This window comes from Mustela nivalis (genome assembly GCF_964662115.1).
Source record: "Mustela nivalis genome assembly, chromosome: 6".
Classification (NCBI taxonomy): Eukaryota; Metazoa; Chordata; class Mammalia; order Carnivora; family Mustelidae; genus Mustela; species Mustela nivalis.
This window is the reverse complement of record NC_139025.1, coordinates 71,619,924-71,643,707: the sequence shown is the minus strand read 5'-3', so window position 1 is coordinate 71,643,707 and position 23,784 is coordinate 71,619,924. Positions and strand designations below refer to the sequence as shown.

Here is a 23,784-nt window from a genome sequence, read left to right as displayed (position 1 = left end):
AGTTCGTCAGCCCTGCTGGTGACCAGAGGCCAGGCCATTTTCTTTCTTTTTTAAAGATTTTATTTACTTATTTGACAGACAGATCACAAGTAGGCAGAGAAGCAGGGAGAGAGAGAGAGGAAGGGAAGCAGGCTCGCTGCTGAGCAGAGAGCCCGATGCCAGGCTCAATCCCAGGACCCTAAGACCATGACCTGAGCTGAAGGCAGAGACTCAACCCACTGAGCCACCCAGGTGCCCCGTGGCCGGGCCATTTTCAAGGATCAGAGTTCAGGAGGCCACACTCCCCCTGCCCCCACCCCGCCCCAAGTTCCCACTTTGCTTTTCCTAGGGGCGCCTTTTAAAATAACCACTGAGAGTTGAGCCCATGAACATTTCAGTGACCTCTGGGCCAACCGCCTTATGAATAATAGGTGCTTGTCACCCTGCTCTCTACCTCCGGCTCATTCACCTGTGACCAGGGACAGACAACTGCCCTTTCCTTGGTTTGTTGCAGGCACCCTCACTCCCAGTTCTGTTATTTGTAAGTAATAAATCTTGTGTCTTCCTTTGGTGCGTGTACTGAAACTGTACCATCAGTGAAAATGGCCCTGGGGTTTTCACTCCCCTGAGGTGAGAGCTCACCCAGGGAGGGAGCGACCTGCCTACTATGTCCGTGTGGGTGGCTTGTGCCTCCAGGCCCACAAGCTGCAGAGGTTTTTTTTTTTTTTTAGGTTTTATTTATTTGTTTGACAGAGATCACAAGCAGGCAGAGAGGCAGGCAGAGAGAGAGGAAGGGAAGCAGGTTCCCTGCCGAGCAGAGAGCCCGATGTGGGGCTCGATCCCAGGAACCTGAGATCATGACCTGAGCCGAAGGCAGAGGCTTAACCCACTGAGCCACCCAGGCGTCCCAAGCTGCAGAGTTTTAATTTAATACACCAGCTCCAGGCCCCCAACAGAGGATGGCACCGCTTTCCCTCAGCTAGAGTACCTGGTGCTACTTTGTAAACCTCCACGTTCTTGCAGACCCTGAAAATGAAGCAGGAGAGTCTGCAGCAGCTGGACTACCAAGGATCTCAAAAACCACACCAAGAAATGTCTCATTCTGAGACTCTCCCCCCATCCCCTACAGGGCTTTAGATGGTGAAGCTCATTTACTAAGATCACTATGGCAGCCCCAGTGTGGAGAATGGGCGGAGAAAGTGAAACTGGAGGCCAAAGGATGGTTAGAAAGCCTGTGTGGCACCGTCGGTTAAGCATCCAACTCTTGATTTCGGCTCAGGTTATGATCTCAGGGTTGTGGGATCGAGTCCTGCATCCATCCTGAGTGTGGAGCCTGCTTTTAAGATTTTCTCTCTCCCTCTCCCTCTGCCCCTCCCTCACCGCCCCCCCCCCCAAAAGTTTTGGGAAACCCTATCTGGGAGATTGGTAGTTTGAGCCAGCATGGATGGGGAACAGTGGATGGAACCCACGGGTGTAAGTGATTGGCTATGGGGGATGAGAGAGAGGGGAAGACTGAGGATGATGGCTACTGCTGGGTTAGGGGAACTGGGAGATTCCATTTACAGAGAACAGACACACAGAGAGAATGAATTTAGGGAGGAAAGACTATCGTTTTAGGAGGTTGACTTTAAGGTGGGAAATCCAATGTGTAAGTCTGCAATTTAGGAGGGGGATCGGGAATAGAGAGAACAAATGTGGAAGCTGTCAGCACATGGATGGGAATTTGAGCTTTTGAGAATATGTGTCAGGACAGAAGAAATCCTAGGGCAGAACTTTGAGGAAAACCAACATTTAAGTTATGGGCTTAATGTTAATAATTTCACTGTCATTATTCATAAATATCTGCAGCCCATTTACACTTTCAAAAACATCTAGCTGTTCCTCCACCCCATATACAGTTTCCTCTTCTTCCTCATTGTAAAACTACCGATGTTTAGCTGAGCATAGCTGCCTGGGATAAAGACTCTACTTCCTAGCCTCTCTCTCTGGTCTGGTGTGGCAGGTGTGACTAAACTGTAGCTAATGGCACGCAACCGGAATGTGGGGTGCATCTTTCAGAAGGCTTCTGTAAAGCGAGCTGGTGGCCCTTTTGTCCTTCCTCCTTCCTGGGGGGCTGTAAGGCTGATGTAATGGTAGAGGTAGAGGAGCCTGAAAGAGGATTTGGAGCCTAGGCAGAGAGTGGAGGGCAAGCCCAGAAGGCATATAGTCAGGGAAACTGGTGTAGAAATTTCTAGGAGGGTGTGGCCAACAGGGTCAAATGTTAGGGAGAACCTGAAAACCAGAAGGACCAGGAAGTGTCCACTGACTTTAGTGATACGGAAGTTGTAAGTGACCAGCTGAGAGCAGTTCAGGTGGAGTAGTGAGGCCATAGTTGACTTAAGTGGCAAGAAACTGGTGAACATAAATATTTGACTCTAAAGAGGAGGGGAGATGACGCCAACTGGCCTCGGGGGCATGCAGAGCCAAGGACAACTCTTTACCTACAACTATTTCCACACCCATCTTTTCCTCTTTCAGATTTAAGATACCTGAGTCTAGTCAATTGCTGAAGGGAAGGAGTAGAGAGGGAGAGGTTGCACCTATCAGAGAGAAGCAAGGAAAAGAAAAGAGGATGTCTGGAAGAAGTGAGCTCCGTGACTGGTGGATGGAGATGGCTGCCCTGACAAGAAGAGGGACCCGTCTTCTACTGAGCCAGATAGGAGGAAGCAGAGATGAGAATGGTGAGTTTCTAGATGTGGTGGTTGGAAGGGTTCTTGCCTGGTGTTTCTGCTGCTTCTGGGAGCGAGGCTGTCTGTTGCCAACAGTGGGGGCAGAGTTGGTGCTGTGAAAGGTTTCAGGAGAGAACAGAGGCTTCAGTTGGATGCGGGGGAGGATGAGGAGAACACCTGGCAGAGGAAACCAGAGGAGATCTGCAGGTCTCAAGGAGGCTTGAGGACCAGAGGTGGCTGGATACCACGAGTTTAGATCTACAGCTCATCTTTCAGTGGTGAGATTTGCTCTGCTGCAATCTGCTGTCAGGATGTGAGTATAGGGGGGTAGGACAGCTGGAGTCTAGTCTTTGGATCCTTAAAGTCCAAGGAGTTTTTGTACCTGGAGAGGAGCACTGACCGCCACCTGTGCTTTATTTGTTGTTTAATTTATTTACCTTGTAAACCTACTTAAGCAAAATCATCTAAACATTTAAACACGATTTATATACCCAATAATTCAAAATCTATGTATTTTACAAATCAAATGACTTAAACATTGATTGTAAACTTAAATCCTCATATTTCGATAAAATAACCAATATAATGTATTAACCTCTCTAAAAGCATGATTTTGGTAAAGCACACACATCTTACAAGGACCATGAAATTTATTACCTATACTTACACTTATTATAAAAATGGGCTTGCAGACCCAAGAGATGGATATTCTCTCAGTTTGCATAACCCCCAAAAGAACACTATCTCAGTGCAGATGAAGTTTTGTATTACTAATCAATGAATTCTTGGTTGGGATCTGGGCAGTGGATCTCCTTCTAAAATGACTAAAATCAGAGCCAGTGTTTACCTTGAATAGGGCGAGAGTTCCTCAAGCCCACATTTTTTCCACGTGATTAGTGTTGTAGCTGGATGCCTTTCCTTTAGATGATGACATCTTTAAGTTTAATGATGAGGATATTCCAAAAATGTCCATGTTCCATGCAGATGTTCCAAAAATGTCCATGTCCTGATTCCTGGAAACTTGAATTATGTTTCATAGTAAAATGAACTTTTTCATATGTAATTAAGGTTAAAATAGGGAGATTATCCCGTATTACCTGGGTGGGCCCAATCTAATCACATGGTCACTTAAAATCAGAGAACTTTCTCCACTGAAATCAGAGACATGGGTGGGTCATGGAGGTTCATAATGTATGAAGGACTTGGCCCAGGGTTGTTGGCTCAAAGATGGTGGACCTCAGTCCTATAGCCATAAGGAACTGAACTCTGAATTAGCTTGAAAGTGGATTCTTCTCCTTCAGCAAGGAAGGCAGCCCTTGCTTTCAACCTTATGAAATGCCAAATAGAGAATCCAGTCATGCTTTGCTGGACTTCTGACCTACAAAAAACTGTGAGATAATGGGTAGGTGTTGTGTTAAGCTGCTGAATGTAACTTGTTAAATAGAGCAATGGAAAAGCACTACAACAACTTCACTGTCATTATTCACAAATGTCTGTAGCCCATTGCACTTTCAAAAACATCTAGTTGTCCATCCCCCCACAACATATACAGTTTCCTCTTCTTCCTCATTGTAAAACTACTGATGTTTAGCTGAGCATAGCTGCCTGGGATAAAGACTCTACTTCCTAGCCTCTCTCTCTGGTCTGGTGTGGCAGGTGTGACTAAACTGTAGCTAATGGCATGCAACCGGAATGTGGGGTGCATCTTTCATAAGGCTTCTGTAAAGCGAGCTGGTGGCCCTTTCTTCCTTCCTCCTTCCTGGCGGGCTGTAAGGCTGATGTAATGGTTGGAGTGCAGGGAGCCAGGTTGGGCCATGAGATGGCATGCAAAAGATGGTAGAATGGCAAGAAGGGAAACTCAGCTGTGATGATCATAAAACTGCAGTCCGGCCCTACACTCTTCATGTGTGCATTCTTCCATGGGAGACAGAAATAATCTTTCTTGGGTAAGCCGTTATTATTTTGGGTTTACTGTTACTACAGTCTCATTGTAATTAGTATTGCAATATGGAGGCTCCCTTTCCCAAGAAATGAAGGATCAAGTTTGAGCTGTGGGCAGTTATCTTTTTAGACGTTGACTAATTCATCATCTAGCAACACACTGTTGGACTCCCTTTCGTCCTAGTTGTAATATATGACCAGATGGTGCCAATCAGCCTTCTTCATTCTTGACACAGTTCCAACCTTCTCTGGAATTACTCAGCGCTCCAGGTGTCCACCCCTCCCTATTTATACAAATAAGGAGGAATGAGTGTACCTTATGAGGAGATAAATTACCTACTATTTTCATACTCTCCTACTTATCAGAATTAACTACAAATATGCCATTATATTTGTTCTTTTCCACTTGGTATATTAATCATCTTTTTGCCCATTTTATAGTGACTTTTTCCTCTTTGAATGTCACTCCAGAGTCATGGATTTTAAAAATTCACCTTGTTCTGATTACTTATATTCTTTTTTTAAAAAAAATTTTTAAAGAAGATTTTATTTATTTGTTTGAGAGAGAGAGTGAGAGAGAGCACAAGTGGGGCTAGGGGCAGAGGGCTAGGAAGAGGGAGAAGCAGACTCCCAACCAAGTGAGGAGCCTGATCCCAGGAACCCGAGGTCACTACCTGAGCCCAAGGGAGGTGCTTAACTGATTGAGCCACCCAGGTGCCCCTATTTTTTTCCTTTTGATGATCAAATTGTCAGAGCATGTCAGGCGGGAGCATTTTAAGATGGATTCCTTTGCCTTTCAGCTCTACCTTATACAGTTTAACAAGTATCCTTGCTTTTTGTCATTAACAACATGTTCCTGGAACATGTTCCAGGCCTAGAGTTATTTAAGACATGGAACTATTTATTCTCCAAGGAACACTGAGTTCTATTTATTTACTAAAGATTATTTATTTATTTATTTATTTATTTTTTAAAGATTTTATTTATTTATTTGTCAGAGAGAGAGAGAGAGTGTGCGCGTGCACAAGCAGGCAGAGAGGCAGGCAGAGGCAGAGAGAGAAGCAGGCTCCCTGCCGAGCAAGGAGCCTGATGTGGGACTAGATCCCAAAACTCTGGGTTCATGACCTGAGCTGAAGGCAGCAGCTTAGCCCACTGAGCCACCCAGGCATCCCAAGATTTTTTATTTTTAAGTAATCTCTACACCTAATGTGAACCTACAACCCTGAGATCAAGGGTCACATGTTTCATTGACTGAGCCAGCCAGGTGCCCTGTCCCCTGAGTTATTTATCTAATTAAATTAATTAAATAAATAAACAATTAATTTTTAAAGATTTTATTTATTTATTTGAGAGAGAGAGAGAGTGCCAGCACAAGTGGGTGAATGGGCAGAGGGAGAAGCAGACTCCCTGCTAAGCAGGGAGCCTAAGGTGGGGCTCGATCTCTGGACCCTGGAATCATGACCTGAGCAGAAGGCAGCCACTTAATTAACCAGCTGAGCTACCCAGGTGCCCCTCCCCTGTGGTTATTTTAAAGGTGAATAATATTTGAGGCAAAGATCCAAGGTTAAGAATGTGTATCAGATTTTTCCTGATGTTGTTTCTAGGCTACATTCATGACAACATTTGAATAAGTTATTTCTTTTGAAAACCGCAAATTCACATCGGTATTTCCTATTTAAGTCAAGCATTGCCAACATCCTTTTTTATTTAACTTGAATATACATTCTTACATTTATCTTCTCAACCACATACCTGCTTGTAGCCTGTAACCCCTGATCCAAATCGTAATGGCATCTTGTCTCTTCAGGGATCCTGCAGTTTCTCATTGACCATCATTCTCTAGTTGCTTTATGGATAGGTTCATCCATGCTGGGAGAATGGGATAGCACGGTAAGACAGAGAGATTTCATAATATCCGCAGGAGAGTGGTTGAAGGGATAAATCATAGCATCCAAGACAAGAGGAAGTTTAAGAAAGGAGGACAAGAGAGCACAAATCAGGAGAAAGAAGAGAGGCCGAGGGATCGTCTGGAACAGCTACAGGAAGGTCGCTGAGACAGCCAGGAGGTGACGGTCAGAGTGTAGAGTGCTTGAAGTTCAGATGGCAAAGGTAGAGCCGTTCTAGGAGGTGGCCTTGTCATTGGCACATTCCATGCCTGGAGATCTACACTTGCTCACATGTGACTTTCTACCCCTACCTCCAGCCGTCTAAGGAAGTTCAGTACACCGACTCTTGGCTAGAGCGAACACATACACTCCATGTTTTGGATGGGGAGGGGAGGGCCAGAGTCCATCCGGGACCTGGCCCAGATGGATACCCAGGTTCACTGCCTGCTGGCTGCCCCCATGTAAATGAAACACATATATCCTTTTCAGGCTGGGCACATGCCCTTCCTGCCCCACCAGCCATAGGTTCCAGGCCATGCTATGGTCCTCCCCACACTTCTGCTGGTGGCTAAGCCTCCTGCCCTAGCCCACATGGTGCTGGCTCAGCTTCTGATTGTGCTGGCCAAGATCCGTGATGCTGGCACACCTCATAGGAAGAAGCCTGCAGGGTACACTGAGGCTGGTCCATCTGGGCCGCAGTGGGGGCCTGTCAGGCTCACCTGGGCCACCTGTCCCTAATAGCACTGAGTGGAGAGCTGGGGGTGGAGGAACAGGACGAGCAGAGTCTGCAAAGCAGCACAGGTCTCCCTACCTGGCAAACCCTGTGGGTACAAAGCGCTGCAGTGGGAGACTGGGGGTGGGAGGAGAGGTCCGAGGGGCCAGATCCTCAGACACCGCAGCTCTACTCTTCACTCTTCACCTTGGGCGTTAGGCACAGGGTCCCATGCAAGAAAGTAGAATACAGGCAGACAGAGGGAGTCCTTCTCCTACCCCCAAAGAAGCTGCTTCTGGGGCAAAAGAGGGCAGAGGGCAGAGGGCAGAAGGCAGGGGTTAGAGTCCGATCCTTGAAAGGCTTGAACCTCTAGAGTGGGAAAATGAGGAAGCCAGAGAAGCTTGAATATTTCCAGCCACCCAGAAGGTTCCCCCGGCGCAGGCGTAGGGACACCCGGTCCCCCGGGTCCAGGGGCAGTAACACAGAGCTGGTGGCTGCCTCTCGAGTCACATCAGGGTCGTTGGCAAAGGCTGAGATGACAGGCCATGTGTTCAGCATCAGGCTTACCTGGGGAGGTGAGCCCAGTTAGAATTTCTCCCCAGCCCTTGTCCCAAGACCTCCACTTTCCCAAGGGCTTCTTCTTTTCTCCAGCCCCCAAGGGACTCAGTAATCTTGGGAACTTGGAGCTCAGTGTGCTCTTGTGGGAGGGCTGAGAGGTGGCCAGTGTTGGCCCCTACCTCCTCTACACTCTCTGCTGGCTGCTATTTTGCTTCCTTGCTCCTGCCCCCCCCCCCCCCCCCCGGACACACACAGGTCAATGGAGGGTCTACTTAGGAGTCACAGCTGGACTCCACTTATTCCCTTTCCCTCCCCTCCCCTCCTGAGCCACGGCAGGGCCCTAGCACACAGGTCACCTGGACAGTTTGGCGGTTGTACACCTTCACCACATGGAATCGGAAGCTATAGACACCACGGACAGGGGCCACGAAGGAGCCTGAGGCCCGGTCAAAGCCACCACCCTCATTTACCAGGACCTGTGGGAAGCAGACTCTATTGAGTGGGGATCAGAGAAACTACTGGGTTGTGGGGAGGGGTAGTTAGTTAGGAAAAGAAGGGGTGGCAGGTAGACAAGAACAGGAGGAAGGCATGAATTCAAAGGAAATGGTGAGAAAGGACAAGGAGGTATGTAGGTAGGAAAGTAAGGAAGGGAGATGGGCAGTGGGGCTGAGGAACACCTCGTCACATAGTAGGGGGTTTTTCCTTAAGAGCAAAGTAGGTTTGGGCAGTTGATTCCAGGTTCTTACAGGTCATCTGGACAAGGGTAGGGGGATTACCTGGTCAAAGTAGATGGCCCCACTGGTGCCATTGCTGATCTCTCCTGCTGGCTCATGGTGGTGGCTTCGGACTGCGGCAAATGCCACTCTTCCGGGGGGTGCTTCTCCTAGGGCTGCTCCCCCAGGGCCCCCTGCAGCAGCTCGGCCAGGCTCACAGACCACCAGGCACTCACCCTCCAGGAGGACAGGCTCTGTCCCCTCTTGGGCCCACCCGCACCCTAGGACCAGAAGCATCAGGGCCAAGGGCAGCGGGGGGCTGGATAGGAGACCTGGTGGCCAGTGTCGCTTGGCTCCCAGCATGGCTGACTGGCTCTGTGACCCACAGGTCCTCCTTGTCTCCTGTCCCCTCTCAGTTCCGTGTTCCTTTCAGTTCCCTCTTCCTGTGGACTCTCACTACCTCTCACCCTGTTCCTTAGCCCTCTCTCTGGGTCTTACTGTCCCCTGGTCTCAGCATCCCTCTCTCCATACCTCTCTGTGCCCCACGACTCTGACCAGCCTCTCTCTCCCGCTGTCACTGCAGTTCCCTCCTCCTTGGCAGGGCATGAAGTGACAGCAGCAGTTGGGCTGGAGGAGGGAGAAGGGCGATGAAACAGCCAGACAGGAGGGCTACAGCCAGAACCCAGGGCAGCCCCTCTGGAGAGCACTAAAGGCTGCGTCTGGGACTACAGAGAACTTCGTATGTTCGTAATGTGAGAATGTGAGAATGTGAGTGCCTGTAGGTGCGTGTAAGTGCATGTGTGCCCAAGACAGCCCCACAGCCCCCTCTTTCTCCTTGTTCCTGCCCTCTTCAAAATCCCCCGCTAGTCAACAGCCCACTCAGCGGCTCCTTCCGGCTGTTGGACGGAAGCCAGAGCCCTGTCTTCTCCCTACAATTGTTTTGGTGGAAAGTGCTTGAGTCAACGGTGTCAGTATCTTGTGACCGTGGGCCAGTCTCTTTCCTTAGTCTTCCGTATCTTCATCCGAAAGTAAAGGATGAGTCCCTTTTAAGGCCTTCTTCACTTCCAGCTCTCAACAAGTGGCTCCTCTCGCCCGAAAAACAGCTGCTCAGAACGAGCTGGAACCCAGACCCAGGGGAGAGACTAGCCCATCCGTGAGGCTGGGATGCCGAGCAGGGGGAGAAACCTACGGGCGAGTGGGCGGGCCCGAAGGCGGGGCCGTGGGCGGGCTAGGGAGGAGCCCGGCGGCAGGCGCGCGCTAAGGCCGGGAGCCAGCCCAGAGCGGGGTGGGGTCTGGCTTACTCCACCCCCGGCCAGGAAGTGACTCAAAAAACTGTTCGAGATGTGGAGAAGACAGGTCCCAGTTGGGTGAGGGCTTCGGGAAGGCCCGCCCAGATTCGGCCCCCCAACCCCGGCTCCGTGGCCCCCCAGCTCTTCTCCGCTGGGTCTGGGGCGCGGGCGAAGCTGGGGCAGGCAGGCATCGAGAGGCGCCGGCGGGCCTGAGGCCGAAGCGGGGCGGCCGAGGCGGGTAGGCGCCCTCTCCCTCGCGCCCGGGCGGGGGGAGCCAAGTCGGAGCCCCAGTGCAGAGCGCGGCCTGGGGGAGGGACGGCCGGGGGCGGTGGCTACTGGCGGCCGTGGGCGGTCCCCGGCCTGGCGTCGGTCCCCGGGTGGGGCCGTAGCGCGACCGAGAGGAACGGCGGACGGCGGATGGAGGGGGAGAGGTGGGAGGGGCTAGAAACCTTGGAAATGGCAGACTAGGGACTCCGGAGGGCATCCCAGTTGAGGATTCGTCTTTAAGAGGCTAGTTTGGACCCGGAGACTGTAGAGACTCTGAGGAGAGAGACTGTTTTGTCATCTATCCACTTCTGGCCTCCAGACCGAGCTGGAGCCCCCCACTCTTCCTGCTTAGGGCCGTGGCCAGCCTTTTCCAGAGGCCAGATGCCCATCCCCAACAGGCAGCCTTGTTTGCCCATGAACTTTCTTCGGAGAGAAGACCCGATTCCGGATAATGTGACATTCCCTTCCTAGATGGACCTAGGGTGTTTACTAGATCGATAACTAGGTGCGACCTGTTGATCGCTAGTGTAGGCTGGGAGACCACAGTTTGGGTTGAGCGGGCGAGGAGGCTCAGAGCTGCCTTCCCTCCTTCCAGGGCTGGGTGGCCAGGCAGCCATGCCTACCTGGGGGGCTGGATCCCCGTCCCCTGACCGCTTTGCCGTGTCTGCGGAGGCCGAGGACAAGGTGCGGGAGCAGCAACCCTACGTGGAGCGCATCTTCAGCGTGGGGATGAGTGTCCTCCCTAAGGACTGTCCTGAGAACCCTCACATCTGGCTGCAGCTGGAGGGCCCCAAGGAGAACGCCAGCAGAGCCAAGGTGAACACCCCTGTCTGCCCCTTCAGGGAATAACACTCCCTCCCCTACACTGAGCAGAGGAGTGGAGGGCCTGCTGGGGAGGATCTCCACTCACTCCTTGGTTGTCTTACTGGCAACCTCAGTGACTCTAAACTTGGAGAGACTTTGCAAATAGTATTTCTGTGGAGTTTCGGTTTCGTTTCAGCCGCGGTGAGCCAGGTTCTGCCACGACTTAGAGACAGGTGATTGTGTTGGAATCAGTGTGGTGTTTGGGAGACTGGAGATAATCCAGGCGAGCAGGCCCCACCAAGGAATTCACTGGGGGAGGGGAAGCCAGGCCACATTGCTTCCTTGGGTCAGAGGTTGCAGTACAGCTCCACCAGCTACCAGCCCTGTGCAGAGTCTCCTGTTTCCTTATTTATGAAATGTGAATAATAGCAATGTCTACCTCATTGGCTTATTGTGAATGAGATAAAGCATGAGCTCAGCAAAAGTTAGCAATGACAGTCATTACAATAGAAATATTATCACACATGCAAGCATAAATATTCAGAGAGACAGCCTTGTTAATTATAACAGTATCTTAAATTGAGCCAAGTTCTAAATGGAAATATTAGCCATAGACTATCAGCTGAAAAAGGAAAGAAGTAGATTCTTGATCCCTTTAATCCTCACCTTTGTCAGGATCTATGGAGCTCCGTTGCTCTGCCCAGGCATCTTGGAGCTCAGAATGGAGTGCGATGGGCTTGAAGAAGCTACTGGGCCATGTAGAATTCCAGCAGTCTCTTTTTTCTCTATCGCCTCACCCCCCCTCACCTGCCGTCCCAAATTCCTCTCCCAGGAGTTCCTGAAGGGTCTTTGCAGTCCTGAGCTGCAGGATGAAGTCCACTACCCACCCAAACTGCACTGCATCTTCCTGGGAGCCCAGGGCTTTTTCCTTGATTGCCTGGTCTGGAGCACATCAGCCCACCTTGTGCCAGGGCCCCCTGGTTCGCTGATGGTCAGTGGCCTGACTGAGGCCTTCGTCATGGCTCAGAGCAGAGTGGAGGAGCTGGTGGAGCGGCTGAGCTGGGACTTCCAGCCGGGGCGATCGCCTGGAGCCTTGCAGTGTGCCGGAGTGCTAGGAGACTTCTCTGCCCTGCTGCAGCCCTATAGGGATGCCCACACACAGGCCGTGCTGCGGTTGCCCCTGGCTGTCCAGGAGGAACTGTTGAGTTTGGTGCAGGATGCAACCAGGGATCAGGGGCCCCAGCCACAGCCCCCCTGCGGCAGGGGGAACCCAGGCCCACTGGATGCTCAGTACCAGGGCGTTAGAGCTCCCTCGAGTGAAGGGAGGGAGTCCCTGGACCCTGGACCTATGGGGTGGCAAGAGTCAAGGGGAGAGAGACAGGTTATGGAGAAGGAGGGAGAGAAGCAGGGTGGTCCCAGGGAGATGGAAGTGGGGTGGAAGGAGCTGCCTGGGAAAGAGGCCTGGGAAAAAGCAGGGGCCTTCAGATCACAGTCAGGAGGGGGAGTGGTAGGGCAGTTAGGGCCTTTCCTGACAGGGAAGGCCCTGGGCAAGGAGGGGGTGCCTCAGGACAGGGGAAGGTCAGTCGGTGTCCAGGGTGAGCCTCCTATTGCACAGGGTCCCTGTCAGAGGGCAGCTCAGCCCCGGGGAGCCTCCCTCCTCCAGCGGCTCCACAACGGGAAAGCCTCGCCTCCAAGGGTGCCCAGCCCTCCCCCTGCACCCGAGCCCCCGTGGCACTGTGGAGACCGGGGAGACCGGGGCGACCGAGGAGATCGGGGAGACAAGCAGCAGGTTGTGGCGCGAGGTCGTGGGTCTCCATGGAAACGAGGCACTCGTGGGGGCAACTTGGTGACCGGCACGCAGCGTTTCCAGGAGGCCCTGCAGGACCCTTTCACCCTGTGCCTTGCCAATGTGCCTGGCCAGCCAGACCTCCGTCACATTGTCATTGATGGCAGCAATGTGGCCATGGTGTGAGTACCTGGTGGGCCTGAGGATCCTGGGGGCGGGGTTGGGGGCATGGTCTGAGTGGTGTTCCTGATGCCGGGGATGTGTGCTGAGCGGCCCCTCCTCTGGGGCCCCGGAGCGCTGACCCCTTCCCACCGCAGGCACGGTCTCCAGCACTACTTCTCCAGCCGGGGCATCGCCATTGCTGTGCAGTACTTCTGGGACCGGGGCCACCGGGACATAACTGTCTTTGTGCCTCAGTGGCGCTTCAGTAAGGATGCCAGGGTCAGAGGTGAGTTGGGCCTGGTCTTTTATAACCTGGGATAGGCCCCGCTTCATCCCAAGGATAACCCCGTTGTGCGCCTGTGTTTCTCTAGAGGGCCACTTCCTGCAAAAGCTGTACTCCCTCAGCCTGCTCTCCCTCACTCCCTCCCGGGTCATGGATGGCAAGAGGATCTCCTCCTATGATGATAGGTACTCGATTCTCTCCTGGCCCCTGTCTTGAGATTCCAGGAACACAGTGGGGGAACTGAGGGAGAGACAGAAGCCCCCGACCCCTTGTGCTATCTCTTAAGCCGGGTAGCGGGAAGATGGCCAGTCGTTCCTCCGTGCACCCATTAAACGGGTCAGTAGACCTGCCCTGCAGCACAGTGAGGCACATGGTGGACAGCTGCATTTGCCCGTTTATTCATTTCTCGTTCTTCAAAGTGAATGCTGCCTTGGATTTACGTAGTGCCTTCCTGTCTAGAAAATACTAGGTTAATGGAAAGCTGGGAAAGCTGGTAACGTAAGTAACTGACAGGTACCTTCTGAAAGCCCACATTTCCAAACAGGTAGAGAAGTTCCCAGCATTTGGGAAGTGCCAGGGTACATGTTCAAAATCACAAGTCAAATGAAGAGATACAAGAGACTCTTTGCTAAGAGTATACAACACACATCTGACAGAAATAGCACTGGACTTAGAATCGGAAGATCTGAATTTGAGCTCCAAGTTGTACTGTTCATTGACTCTGCCAGTGGACCAGTCTCTTAGGGGTCAGACCTCTTTGTCTCAGGGTCCTCTTCATTTGGTCACCCTCCTTGTGAATATCGAAAGGAGCTAAGGGATATGCTTGCCTCATTCAAGGTGCTTGGCAAGTGTACAGTGATATTCCTTAACTGTTCATGGACCCAATCAAGTGTAGCAGTGGGTCTCATCTCTGTCATACAGAACCACAGACATAGCTTAACTCTCTCGACCAGGGCTATTACGTGGCAAAGGAAAAGTGAGACCTTAAGCTGCCAAATTGTTTAAATGAAAAATGCAGGGCATGTTCCCTCCCCAAGGGACACACACAGTGGGAAAATGGGCAGATTTTAAAGATTTTATTTATATATTTTAGAGATAGGGAGAGAAGGGGTAGGCGGTGTGGAGAGGAGGAGCAGAGGGAGAGGGACAAGAAGACTCCATATGGAGCACAGAGCCCAATGCGGGGCTCCATCCCATGACCCTGAGATCATGACCTGAGCCGAAATAAAGAATCAGATGCTTAACCGACTGAGCCTCCCAGGCGGTCCAGAAACGGGCAGATTTTAAAAGCTAATTAACGAATAAAAAATTTTACAAGTGCTTTATTCTCTAGGATTTTCAGTTTTAGAGAAAAAAACTAGTTTCCAAACTCTAGTGATTATATCTTTGTCTTTTCAAATACTTAACGTTTTCTCCCTAACAAGCAAATGGTATTCTATAAAAAGGCAGTTCACTTTCTCCCAATGCTCTTCTGTTTTATGTCTAGATTTCACAGATTATCCAAGATATGGAACCTTTCCACAGCAGCATTGACACAGAATTGAAACTGAAGAGCAAGTCAGTTGTAATGAATTTTAAAGGCACGTGTCTATACAGTTACGTAGGTCCCAGTAGGCAGACAGCCCGATGCGAATTTGGAATTTTGTCTGGTTACAGTGAATGACACAGTGGTGCATGGCCCAGGCCCACTGAATGGGTGGGCAACAGATGAAGTAACACCATAGTAGAATAGCCTTAACCTGCAAGTGGCTTTTGCATATCCTCTGATACCATGTACTTTGTATGTTATCTCCTTCATTTGTTTCCCAGACAGAAACTCAGAGCCAGACATCTGTTACACTGAATCCTGACTACTAGTCTCCTGTATGCCACACTGTCTTTCAAATACTGCCTACTTATTTAGCACCTAGCAGTAGGCACTGGTAGAAGGAGGTGGGGATGCTGGGATTAGGGAAGGCCTGATCTTGCCTTCAGAGCCCACCCCAGCCCCAAACCATACACAGTGGCAACCTGGAGGAGAGGGCGCCCCCTTCTGGTGGGGGTTTTCTGGGAAGGGAGGGATTTGCCAGTTTTTTGTTGATTGAGTATGGGCTGGGTTGGGCTGCATCTTTTGGTTTCTAGACCTGTTAAAAAGGAACCCCAATCCACTGCCTCATGAGTCCCATCCTAGTCTTGTGGAAACAGAATTACTAAATAGGGGGCTCAGCCATCTCTTTTTAAAAAAGTTTCCTGGTGATTCTGTTCATCAGTGAGGTTAGGGAAGCACCTCCAGATGGAGGCAATAGTTTGAGAAACTTGGTGACAGCACAGGTCATATTTGGAGAACGGGGTGTTATCTGATCATTGATTTTGGCAGAGTTGAAAGTTCATTAGGAATACCAGGAGAGATAAGGCTGTAAGGGTGGCTCGAGCTGGGTTCTAGAAGGCCCTAGCTGCCAGGCCTGGGCATGTGACTTTACTCTGTAGATAAAGGCAAGCAGGGGAGAGATTTGTTTAGGGGAAGGTAGGAGAGACTGGAATGTGGTAAATGGTTGGGGTCAGGGGACTCCCTTGTCAGGAGGCTATGGAGTGTCTCAGCTTTAGTGTCTGAATAGCTAAGGGTAATGGTAGCACTGGAAAGTAAGGGGCAGAGTGGAAGGCTTTTCAGAGGAGAATATGATGAATTTCTGACTGACTGGTGAGGTAGGGTGGAAGAAGACAGAGCTGGAGCCAGATCTCACTGTTTCTCAATAATGAGGCACAAAGTGTTGGGTGGAGGGGATGCTATTGGGACACCACGCTGGACTACTCTTTCTTTCCTCTCCAACCATGGCACCTGAATCTGGCAGTCACCTGGTGGCTGGGTCAAGGTGAGGTGGGGGACCAGATCTCCATCCCCAGAAGTGGGTTATGGGAGCTGATAATACTCTTTAGGGTTGGGGCCCTTGGAGAATCCTAGAACGGCTGCTGTGATTTTTGGGACAGGTTCATGGTGAAGCTGGCTGAAGAGACTGATGGGGTCATTGTCTCCAATGACCAGTTCCGGGACCTGGCGGAGGAGTCTGAGAAGTGGATGGCAATCATCAGGGAGCGGTGAGGGAACCCTCCCCTGAGAAAGGGAGTGTACCTAGACCTTTCTGTAAACCAGTTCTGCTCTGCCACCTGGTGAAGACTCTGGGAAGGGGCTTGATATGGTCTTGAAGGAAGGTGGCTAGTAGTTTTCTGGGGGTGCTGGTATCAGCTGTCTGGGAGGTTCATCAGGGCCCCTCTGTGACCATACATTCTCTTTCTGCACCCAGCCTGCTGCCTTTCACTTTTGTGGGAAACCTCTTCATGGTTCCTGATGACCCGTTAGGGCGAAACGGCCCCACGCTGGATGAGTTCCTAAAGAAGCCAGTCAGGTAATGTCCCAGATTGTCCTAGGCGGCCCCCAGCCCTGGCACTCTGCAGGGTCCTTGTAGACTTGGGGGCAGTGTGACCTCATCTGGGCCAGCTTACTTCTCTACTGGGTCCGTTGCTACGGGCTTGGCCTTTTAAGTGTTTCGGGGAATCCTGACTTAGGCCTTCCTGGCTGGGAGGGGAGCTCCCCTCCTCTCCTCTCCTAATCCGTATTTTTGGTGGATTATTTGGAATGTGGTTGCTTTTGCTTATAGCCAGTTTTATTCCGCAGACCCTCTGCTGGGCCATTAAGTAAGTGATCAATGTATCAGACTAGAACTAGATAGATCATAATAGCCACAGGCTTCACCTTCCTGGTTCTAAAGAAACTGGGCTTCTCCCCTTCAGAAGTGGCTTGATGCTGCCGCTCAGTGGTCAGCTTGGGGAACTTCAGGTCCCGTTCCCTCTCCAAAGCTAGAAATAGGCCCACTGAGCTCTTGCTTCCCTCCAGGATGGTCATCGGCTCTTTGTGCTCTCTCTGCTTCTTCCCAGGGCACAGGGGTCTTCTAAGGTTCAACATCCTTCCAGGGGCTTCGCAGAACCTGGTCAGCAGCAGCAGGGGAGAGAAGAGGAGGAAAAAGGCAGTGGCATCCGGAAGACCCGGGAGACGGAGCGGCTGCGGCGCCAGCTGCTCGAGGTGTTTTGGGGCCAGGATCACAAGGTGGACTTCATCCTGCAGCGGGAGCCATACTGCCGGGACATCAACCAGCTCTCAGAGGCCCTGCTGAGTCTCAACTTTTGAGCCTCACTTGCCTGACTGCCTTCCTGCTACCCAGTCAGCTTCAGCCTGGCCCAGCTTAGCTGTTTCTGTGAGGGTCCTTGTGCTGCTCAGACCCTGACCTAGACTCACTCTGAGTTGGTGGGACTTGATCTCTTCTTGAGTCAGGACCTCAGGTAGCTCTCAAGAGGTTCTGCTCAGCCTTAAGTTCTCAACCTTGCCATAGCACAGGGTTTCTGTAGGGAGTGGGGGCCTGCTGGGAAGAGCAGGTCCTGGAGATGGGGACTGCTGGCTCCTCCTTCAAACTCAGTTGGGGATGGAGGCTTGGGGGGGTGGGGTGGGGAACGAAGAGCAGGTGGCAAGGAAGTAAAGTCTTTCCTCCCCCTGGCTGTGGCTCTGGATGCCAGAGAGACCGGTCGCTTCCCAGGCCTGGCTGGGCTCCTCAGTGCATCGAAGGGAATGCAGGGCCCTTGGGAGACTAGTGTTACGGGGTCTGGGTCACACTGTGGGAGCAGGGAGCTGGTGGAGAAGGCAGAGGGAGACTTGGTTTCGGGTCTCAGCTATGTCTGTCTGTGACCTTGAAAGAACTGCTTGGCCTTTACTTCTGCCTGTAAATCAGGGGTAAAAATGCTGGCTGGGAAGAGAAATGAGAACATAGGGGAAAGCTCCTCAGAGGAAAGGTACCCGCATCAAGTCTCAGGTGTGTCTGTCTGTGGCTGCACAGGCTGCCTAACCAAAACCTCACTTTCCCAGAGCTGAGGACCCTCTGTCCCCAGGGCCCAGGCCCTAGATTGTAACACTGGGTCCTCGGTACCATATGCCCTATAATGGCTGCAACCCCTTTGGGCAACACCCTGAATCCATATTTACAAAACAGTTAATTAGGGGTGACTTTGCATTACCAAAATACTCTCAGGGTTCCTATAAACGGCAGCTCTCCTGTTGCGTTCAAGTGTTTACAGATGAGCGAATGTGTCAGAAAGTCCCCGGTTAGATGCACTTGCCGAAGTGTTGAGCGTTCACCAAACAGATGAAGCCATGCTCTCCAAGGACAATGTTAATGTGATCCGACCCCAGCATTTTCTCTACAGAACACATATGTGGCATAAAGTGAGCCCCCCTTCTGCTTTGTGTGTGTGTGTGTGTGTGTGTGTGTGTAAGGGGATGGGAGGGTTTTTAGAGGCTATATCATGATGAACCAATTATCTGGAAAATGAAAACTGAAGAGTCCCAAGTCGGAAGGAAGGTGCCTGACTGGCCACCAGATCAACCACTGTCACACAAGGACATTGCCTCTCAATCCTGATTCCTACATCCTGCCCTTTGTCTCCACCCCCTCCCTCCAGATTTTATTTGATAGAGAGAGACTACAAGCAGGTAGAGGGAGAAGCAGGCTTCCCCTGAGCAGGGAGCCCAACATGGGGCTCGATCCCAGGACCCAGGGATCATGACCTAAGCCAAAGGCAGTGGCTTAACTGACTGAGCCACCCAGGTGCCCCTCCTGTCCTTTATCTGCTTAAGGTCTTGTGCAGGGAAACTACTACCCCTAGTTCACACATTCATCTGTGGACAGCACTGATCAGTAGACCTTCCTTTGGCGCAGCCCCCAAATATGCTTTTCTGTTACTTCTACGCTTGAGGTGGGTCATTCCCTCAGGAGTAATACAGAGCCTGTCAACTTCCTAAAGAGCCCAAGACCAGATAAAGAAGTAGGGCTGGATTCTGTGCTGTCTGGACTCTGTGACAAGTCCCGGGACGTGGTCCTTTCCCGGCTGTGACTTCTTAGGCACAGCGAGCTGACTACTGCCACCTCAGTTCTTTGTTCCAGTGTGGGGAGCTGGGTGATGGCTGGAATCTGTGGGTCCCAGTGTCTTCACCCCTCCTCCCCATTACTGCTTTGTACCACTAGCCTCTATTGACCTGAGCTGGGGGCAGGTGTGTTGGAAACTTTGTTAGGGGGTGACAGTGACTCAAAGACAGCCCACAGTCCTCTGGGTAGAAAGGAGACTGGTTAATATGGCCCAAACTGGGTGTTAGGGCAACCGCTGGTTCCAAGTGGCCCCAGTCAGATGAGAGGCAAGTCTTCATTTTCTTATAGACAGGGATGTTGGCTTTGTCCTACTGCAGCTTGGTGACCCAGGACTAGCATGTGATTGCTTTATTAATTCACTGCTGTTCAGTGACAGACTGAAGGCTGTTCTAGACTGTGGCCTTGTCTCTTCCTCTGATGGCACCCTAATGGGACTATGTGGACAAGTATGCAGGGACCACAGAACCCACTGTTAACAGATCATCATTTTTCTCATTTTCTAGTCTCCACCTTTATCGTTAACCTCATACCCCAGATTTGTTACCAGCTCTTGGCAATGAAGGGACCAAGAAGGGAGATACTGCCCATTATAAGGTTCAAAATCCCACATAGAGGAGTCATCTGGCATTTTCTTGGATGTAAATTCCAGAAGAATCTAGGCCAAAGAAGCAAACAGAAGCCTGTGAGATAATTTATCTTTATTGCCTCAGTCACAGAGGATCCTACACAACATAAAGGACACCAGGGACAGTAATGGATCATGTAGGGAAACCAAACTTGGAAATTCTTTTACAAGGAGTTGAAGAGGTGAAGGACCCAACTTGATGAGCCTGCAGCCTTGAGACAGTGGACAGTTTCTCAGTTAAGTAAGGCAGAGCAAGAGAACAAGGAAGGTGGGGAGAGGAATCCCTAAGAACCAGAAGGTTTCTGGTCTCGGAGTACCCGGGCCTATTCAGTCTCTAACCAGGAAGCCTCTGTAGAGGGACAGGCTTCAGGCCCTGCCAGGAGCCTCCCCACTTAAGCTACGACTTCCTTCAATGCAGCCCCTAACTCTGGGAAAGAGTACTGGTAGCCTGTGGCCAGTGTCCGCCGTGGGACCACCTTCTGGCCCTCCAGCAGCATGATGGCACGCTCTCGTCCAAAGACCGCTTGCACCACCATGCTGGGGAGAGGGATGAAGGCTGGGCGGCCTAGGGCAGCGCCGAAGGCCTTGGCAAACTCAGCATTTGTAGTGGCGGAGGCTGGAGCCACCCCATTCAGGACTCCTTGCACGTGACTTGCTTCAACAGCATGGGCCAGGATCCCTGCCAGGTCCCTGATGTGAATCCAGGGGAAGAACTGATGGCCTGGGCCGATGGGGCCCCCCAAGCCCAGGCGGAAGGGCAGCAGCATGTGACGGATGGCACCACCCTCACGGCCCAGCACAACCCCTAGAGCAGGCAAGAGGGACAAGACAGGAGGCTCCTTGGTCTCCAGGCAGTTCCGCTGTTCCTCCCAGTCTCCCTTTCCCCATGCCACCTACCTTAGCTCTCTCTGGGGCCTCCCGTCCTCCCACCTGCAGACTGGGCAGAAATGGCAGCCTCCTCTCACTCTCTGGAAGCTCACTCAGCTTCCCTGACTCCCCCATGCGCCCAGCCCAGGGAAGACATTCCAAACCTGTCTGATGCCCAGGCCCGGGTTCTCACCGGAGCGTACCACCACCTGGCGTGTAGACTCTCCAGGAAGCCTGGCTGCAGCTTCCCATTTGGTTACCAGGTTGGAGAAAAAGTCAAAGTCCCCTCCTGGGCTGTCCTCATCATACTCTGCAGTCAGGCTGGGCTGGTAGTAAGCTGCCAGTGGAACAGCACTGGTTTGCCCCGAGTCCCTAGTCCTGCCTCGGGACCAGGCAATGTTCCTCTTGGTCTCACCCTCCTTGGCCCCTGGGATATTCCCATGGGAAGACAAAGCCATAGATATTTTCCCTTTGAGCTGCTCCATGGGCTGACCCATTCCTGTGCTGGGGTAACTTATCTTTAGTTGCAGGGCAAAGCTGAAGGGCTGCTAGATTGTAGTGGTTAAGAGCAAAGACTTAGGGGATCTGCTACCTGAGATCTACTCTTAGCTCAGCCATTAAGCCTGTGACTTCAGACAAGGTATATAAGCTCTCTGTTGGCATCTTTAAAATTGGAATCATAACACCTACCTTTAGGGTTCCTATAAGGATTAAAGGCTGTAATACAGCAAAACAGAGTAGTGGCTGACACATGTTCTGTCCGGTCCCAGTGGTGAAATACAAGAATCAGGAATTCTGTTCCTAAAGAACTTTACTGTGACAAGCAAGGGACTTGGGAGTAGGGGGGATTGTTTCCAGCATCAGGAGCAGTACCACTATCCCCTCTTCCTCTAGGGATCCCCATTTCTCAATGAAAGTACACAAAGGTCAGAGAAATATGCATGGATGGAAGGCCTAGGAAGTTCCTGTGCTTGGAAAAGACCAGTACTATGGGGCATGTGGAGCTAGAAGGGCTTGAGCTAGCCCCTCACTCTGCGGCCTCTCTTCCTCTGGCTAATATGGGGTGTGTGTGTGTGATTTGGGACATACCTACACCAGTGACTAAGACCCAGGCCTGGGGGGGTTGTGGGGCCTTGTTGATGGCTCTAGCCAGTATCTGGGTGGTCTCCAAGCGGCTGTTGAGAACCTCTTTTTGGAAGCTTTCATTCCACCTGCAGGAGAAACAAAAGGGAAATGAGCCACTAAATACATACACACACATACCCCTTCCTCTTTCCCTGGGGCTCATCCAGACCCATTTCTAGCAAAAACCCACATTGTGCTTTAGAGAAATGGCCCATTTCTCCTGGAGAAAGAAAAGGCATATATTTTGGGCATCCTTGGTTATCAGTGAGGACCAAAGTCAATCTCTGAGAGGGCAGAAGGGCAGGTGGGTGTGTAGGGAAGTGGGGCGGGATGAGGAGTTTGGGATTGGACTTTAGTTCTCAATCTGACATCTCCATTCTCCATAGCTCGCAGGTTCTCATCAGGGTCACACAGTCCTCCCTCTGCTCATATGGATATCAGCTTCAGGGCCTGGCTGACCTTCGGAGAGGGTTGAGGATGTTTTCTCCCGCCAGGTTGACAGCGGCATCGCAGTGGGGCAGCCCCGACGTATCAAGTTCATCCTGTCAGGGAAAACACAGTGCTGAGGGGTGGGCGTGGGGGCTCACCCTGCGCCTCCAAAACAGACCTTCCCCTACAGCTTCCAGAGGATGGACATACCCACGTGATTCGATCGGGGCCCGGCTTTCGGGAGACTAACATCACTTCGTGGCCCCTGGCTTTCAGCAGCTGGGTTAGCGCTGTCCCAATGAAGCCCGTCCCGCCACCTGACCAGAAAATACGAGGAATTTATCCTCTCCGGGTCGCCTTCCGTCCCCACATGCGGTTCCCTCCTCTGCTGCCATCCCATCTGATTCCAGACTTCTCCCCTCCTTCTCGTCCCCTCCCCGCGATGCAGAGGTGACACAGGTCACAGAGACTGGGGAGATTCGGCTTCCTGGGGTAGGAGGCCAAGGCTGCTGCACGATCACCTGAGCACGGTTTAGTGCCCTCCCTCAGAAACCGCCTCTCGCCTCTCCTGTTTTGTTTCAACCTTCCCATAAGCCCGCCCCCGACTCTCCCTTTCAGGCTTCCCTCACCCACAAGCACCCGCATAGCGACCAGGACTTAACGCGCTTGCGCAAGATTTGGTGGCCCCGGTGGTGGTGGTGTGGGGGGGTGCCCAATCTTGGAAGCGACTACGTCCTCTGTGCGCATGCGTCTTTCGGGAAGCGCGCTCCAATGGGCGGCCCGGCAAGATTGAGACTGAGCGTGGCCCTGCCTGGCGACCCGGAAGAATTCATAGGGCCGGCAGTATATTTCTTTGCTAGGAGTGGCGGGGACCGACCCGGGCTGTAGGTGGAGACCGAGTGGGCGGGGAAAGAAGGGAAGCGGGCCGGGGAGGAAAGGCTTTAGTGCGGGAACAATCCAAAACAAATACCAACCCCTCAAAACCCCTTGGCCGAAAGCGGAAACATTCAGCCGGGTGGATCAAGAGAATTCTCAGTACTATGGATTTCTTTCCACCCGGCCTCTTATCTTTTCTTCTCCCTCTTCCGGTTCCTTCCTGTCTTCTTTTGAATAATCTAAAGTTCCCCTCTTCCTAAAATAACATCTCCAGTCCTTTTCTTCCAATGCTAATACCCTCTCTCTGTCTTGGTCTGCATAACCAACCTTCTCGGAGGGATGGTGCCCATTTTCTACTCCTAATTCACGGCAGTCCTTTTTTTTTTTTTTTTTAATGGAATGGCTTTGCGAATTTGCGTATCATCCTTGCGTAGGGGACGTGCTTATCTCTGTATTGTTCCAATTTTAGTATATTTGCCGCCAAAGCGAGCAGCATTTCTGTCTTTTGCTTGTATCATTCATTAACTCTCATGGCAATATCACCAATTTCCTGTGTCACCAAAACGAATGCCCGGTTTTCTTTTCTTTTTTCTTTTTTTAAATTTATTTTCAGCGTAACAGTATTTATTGTTTTTGCACCACACCCAGTGCTCTATGCAATCAGTGCCCTCTCTAATACCCACCACCTGGTTCCCCCAACCTCCCCTCCCCCTTCAAAACCCTCAGATTGTTTTTCAGAGTCCATAGTCTCTCATGGTTCACCTCCCCTTCCAATTTCCCTCAACTCCCTTCTCCTCTCCATCTCCCCTTGTTCTCCATGCTATTTGTT

General features: G+C 51.5%; 3 protein-coding genes across 9 annotated transcripts; 1 reads left to right on the top strand and 2 right to left on the bottom strand.

Moving 5' to 3' along the window:
• The first annotated feature begins 1,412 nt into the window (after window positions 1-1,412).
• KHNYN (KH and NYN domain containing) lies at window positions 1,413-18,349 on the top strand. Of its 4 annotated transcripts, XR_014312758.1 has the most exons (9): window positions 1,413-2,699; window positions 10,649-10,869; window positions 11,690-12,825; window positions 12,961-13,091; window positions 13,177-13,273; window positions 14,575-14,668; window positions 16,053-16,160; window positions 16,367-16,468; window positions 16,998-18,349. XR_014312758.1 is itself a non-coding variant. In XM_082734471.1 (8 exons), the coding sequence occupies exons 1-8, from the start codon at window positions 2,591-2,593 to the stop codon at window positions 17,245-17,247; spliced, it is 2,154 nt and encodes a 717-aa protein (XP_082590597.1). In that variant the 5' UTR covers window positions 1,423-2,590; the 3' UTR covers window positions 17,248-18,349. The 4 variants fall into 4 exon arrangements, 3 of the variants coding, with proteins under 3 accessions (XP_082590597.1, XP_082590598.1, XP_082590599.1); XM_082734471.1 differs by lacking the exon at window positions 14,575-14,668 and having other exon boundaries at window positions 1,423-2,699; XM_082734472.1 differs by lacking the exons at window positions 1,413-2,699; window positions 14,575-14,668 and adding an exon at window positions 9,751-10,024.
• On the bottom strand, window positions 5,156-9,095 carry CBLN3 (cerebellin 3 precursor). The gene is made up of 3 exons (XM_082734486.1): window positions 8,561-9,095; window positions 8,141-8,260; window positions 5,156-7,793 (listed from the first exon to the last, which is right to left on the bottom strand). The coding sequence occupies exons 1-3, from the start codon at window positions 8,858-8,860 to the stop codon at window positions 7,596-7,598; spliced, it is 618 nt and encodes a 205-aa protein (XP_082590612.1). The 5' UTR covers window positions 8,861-9,095; the 3' UTR covers window positions 5,156-7,595.
• Window positions 18,350-19,714: 1,365 nt separating the features above from the next.
• On the bottom strand, window positions 19,715-22,865 carry SDR39U1 (short chain dehydrogenase/reductase family 39U member 1). 4 transcript variants are annotated; one of them, XM_082734475.1, is made up of 6 exons: window positions 22,709-22,865; window positions 22,290-22,396; window positions 22,110-22,192; window positions 21,615-21,736; window positions 20,719-20,862; window positions 19,715-20,463 (listed from the first exon to the last, which is right to left on the bottom strand). In XM_082734475.1, exons 1-6 carry the CDS (start codon window positions 22,722-22,724, stop codon window positions 20,051-20,053), a joined length of 885 nt encoding a protein of 294 aa, XP_082590601.1. In that variant the 5' UTR covers window positions 22,725-22,865; the 3' UTR covers window positions 19,715-20,050. The 4 variants fall into 4 exon arrangements, with proteins under 4 accessions (XP_082590601.1, XP_082590600.1, XP_082590603.1 ...); XM_082734474.1 differs by lacking the exon at window positions 22,709-22,865 and adding an exon at window positions 22,601-22,702; XM_082734477.1 differs by lacking the exon at window positions 20,719-20,862.
• Between the last annotated feature and the right edge of the window lie 919 nt (window positions 22,866-23,784).

What these genes read in the sequence shown, in the direction of transcription:
- CBLN3 (XM_082734486.1), bottom strand. Translation starts at nt 8,860, where the DNA reads ATGCTGGGAGCCAAGCGACACTGGCCACCAGGTCTCCTATCCAGCCCC. An exon ending in GGGCCATCTACTTTGACCAG is followed by an intron (nt 8,261 to 8,560) that starts GTAATCCCCCTA and finishes TGCTTCCCACAG; the next exon opens with GTCCTGGTAAATGAGGGTGG. An exon ending in ACAACCGCCAAACTGTCCAG is followed by an intron (nt 7,794 to 8,140) that starts GTGACCTGTGTG and finishes TCACCTCCCCAG; the next exon opens with GTAAGCCTGATGCTGAACAC.
- SDR39U1 (XM_082734474.1), bottom strand. Translation starts at nt 22,670, where the DNA reads ATGGGAAGGTTGAAACAAAACAGGAGAGGCGAGAGGCGGTTTCTGAGG. An exon ending in GGGCACTAAACCGTGCTCAG is followed by an intron (nt 22,397 to 22,600) that starts GTGATCGTGCAG and finishes TTTTCTGGTCAG; the next exon opens with GTGGCGGGACGGGCTTCATT. An exon ending in GCCCCGATCGAATCACGTGG is followed by an intron (nt 22,193 to 22,289) that starts GTATGTCCATCC and finishes TTTCCCTGACAG; the next exon opens with GATGAACTTGATACGTCGGG.
- KHNYN (XM_082734471.1), top strand. Translation starts at nt 2,591, where the DNA reads ATGTCTGGAAGAAGTGAGCTCCGTGACTGGTGGATGGAGATGGCTGCC. An exon ending in AGAACGCCAGCAGAGCCAAG is followed by an intron (nt 10,870 to 11,689) that starts GTGAACACCCCT and finishes TTCCTCTCCCAG; the next exon opens with GAGTTCCTGAAGGGTCTTTG. An exon ending in TTCCTAAAGAAGCCAGTCAG is followed by an intron (nt 16,469 to 16,997) that starts GTAATGTCCCAG and finishes GCTTCTTCCCAG; the next exon opens with GGCACAGGGGTCTTCTAAGG.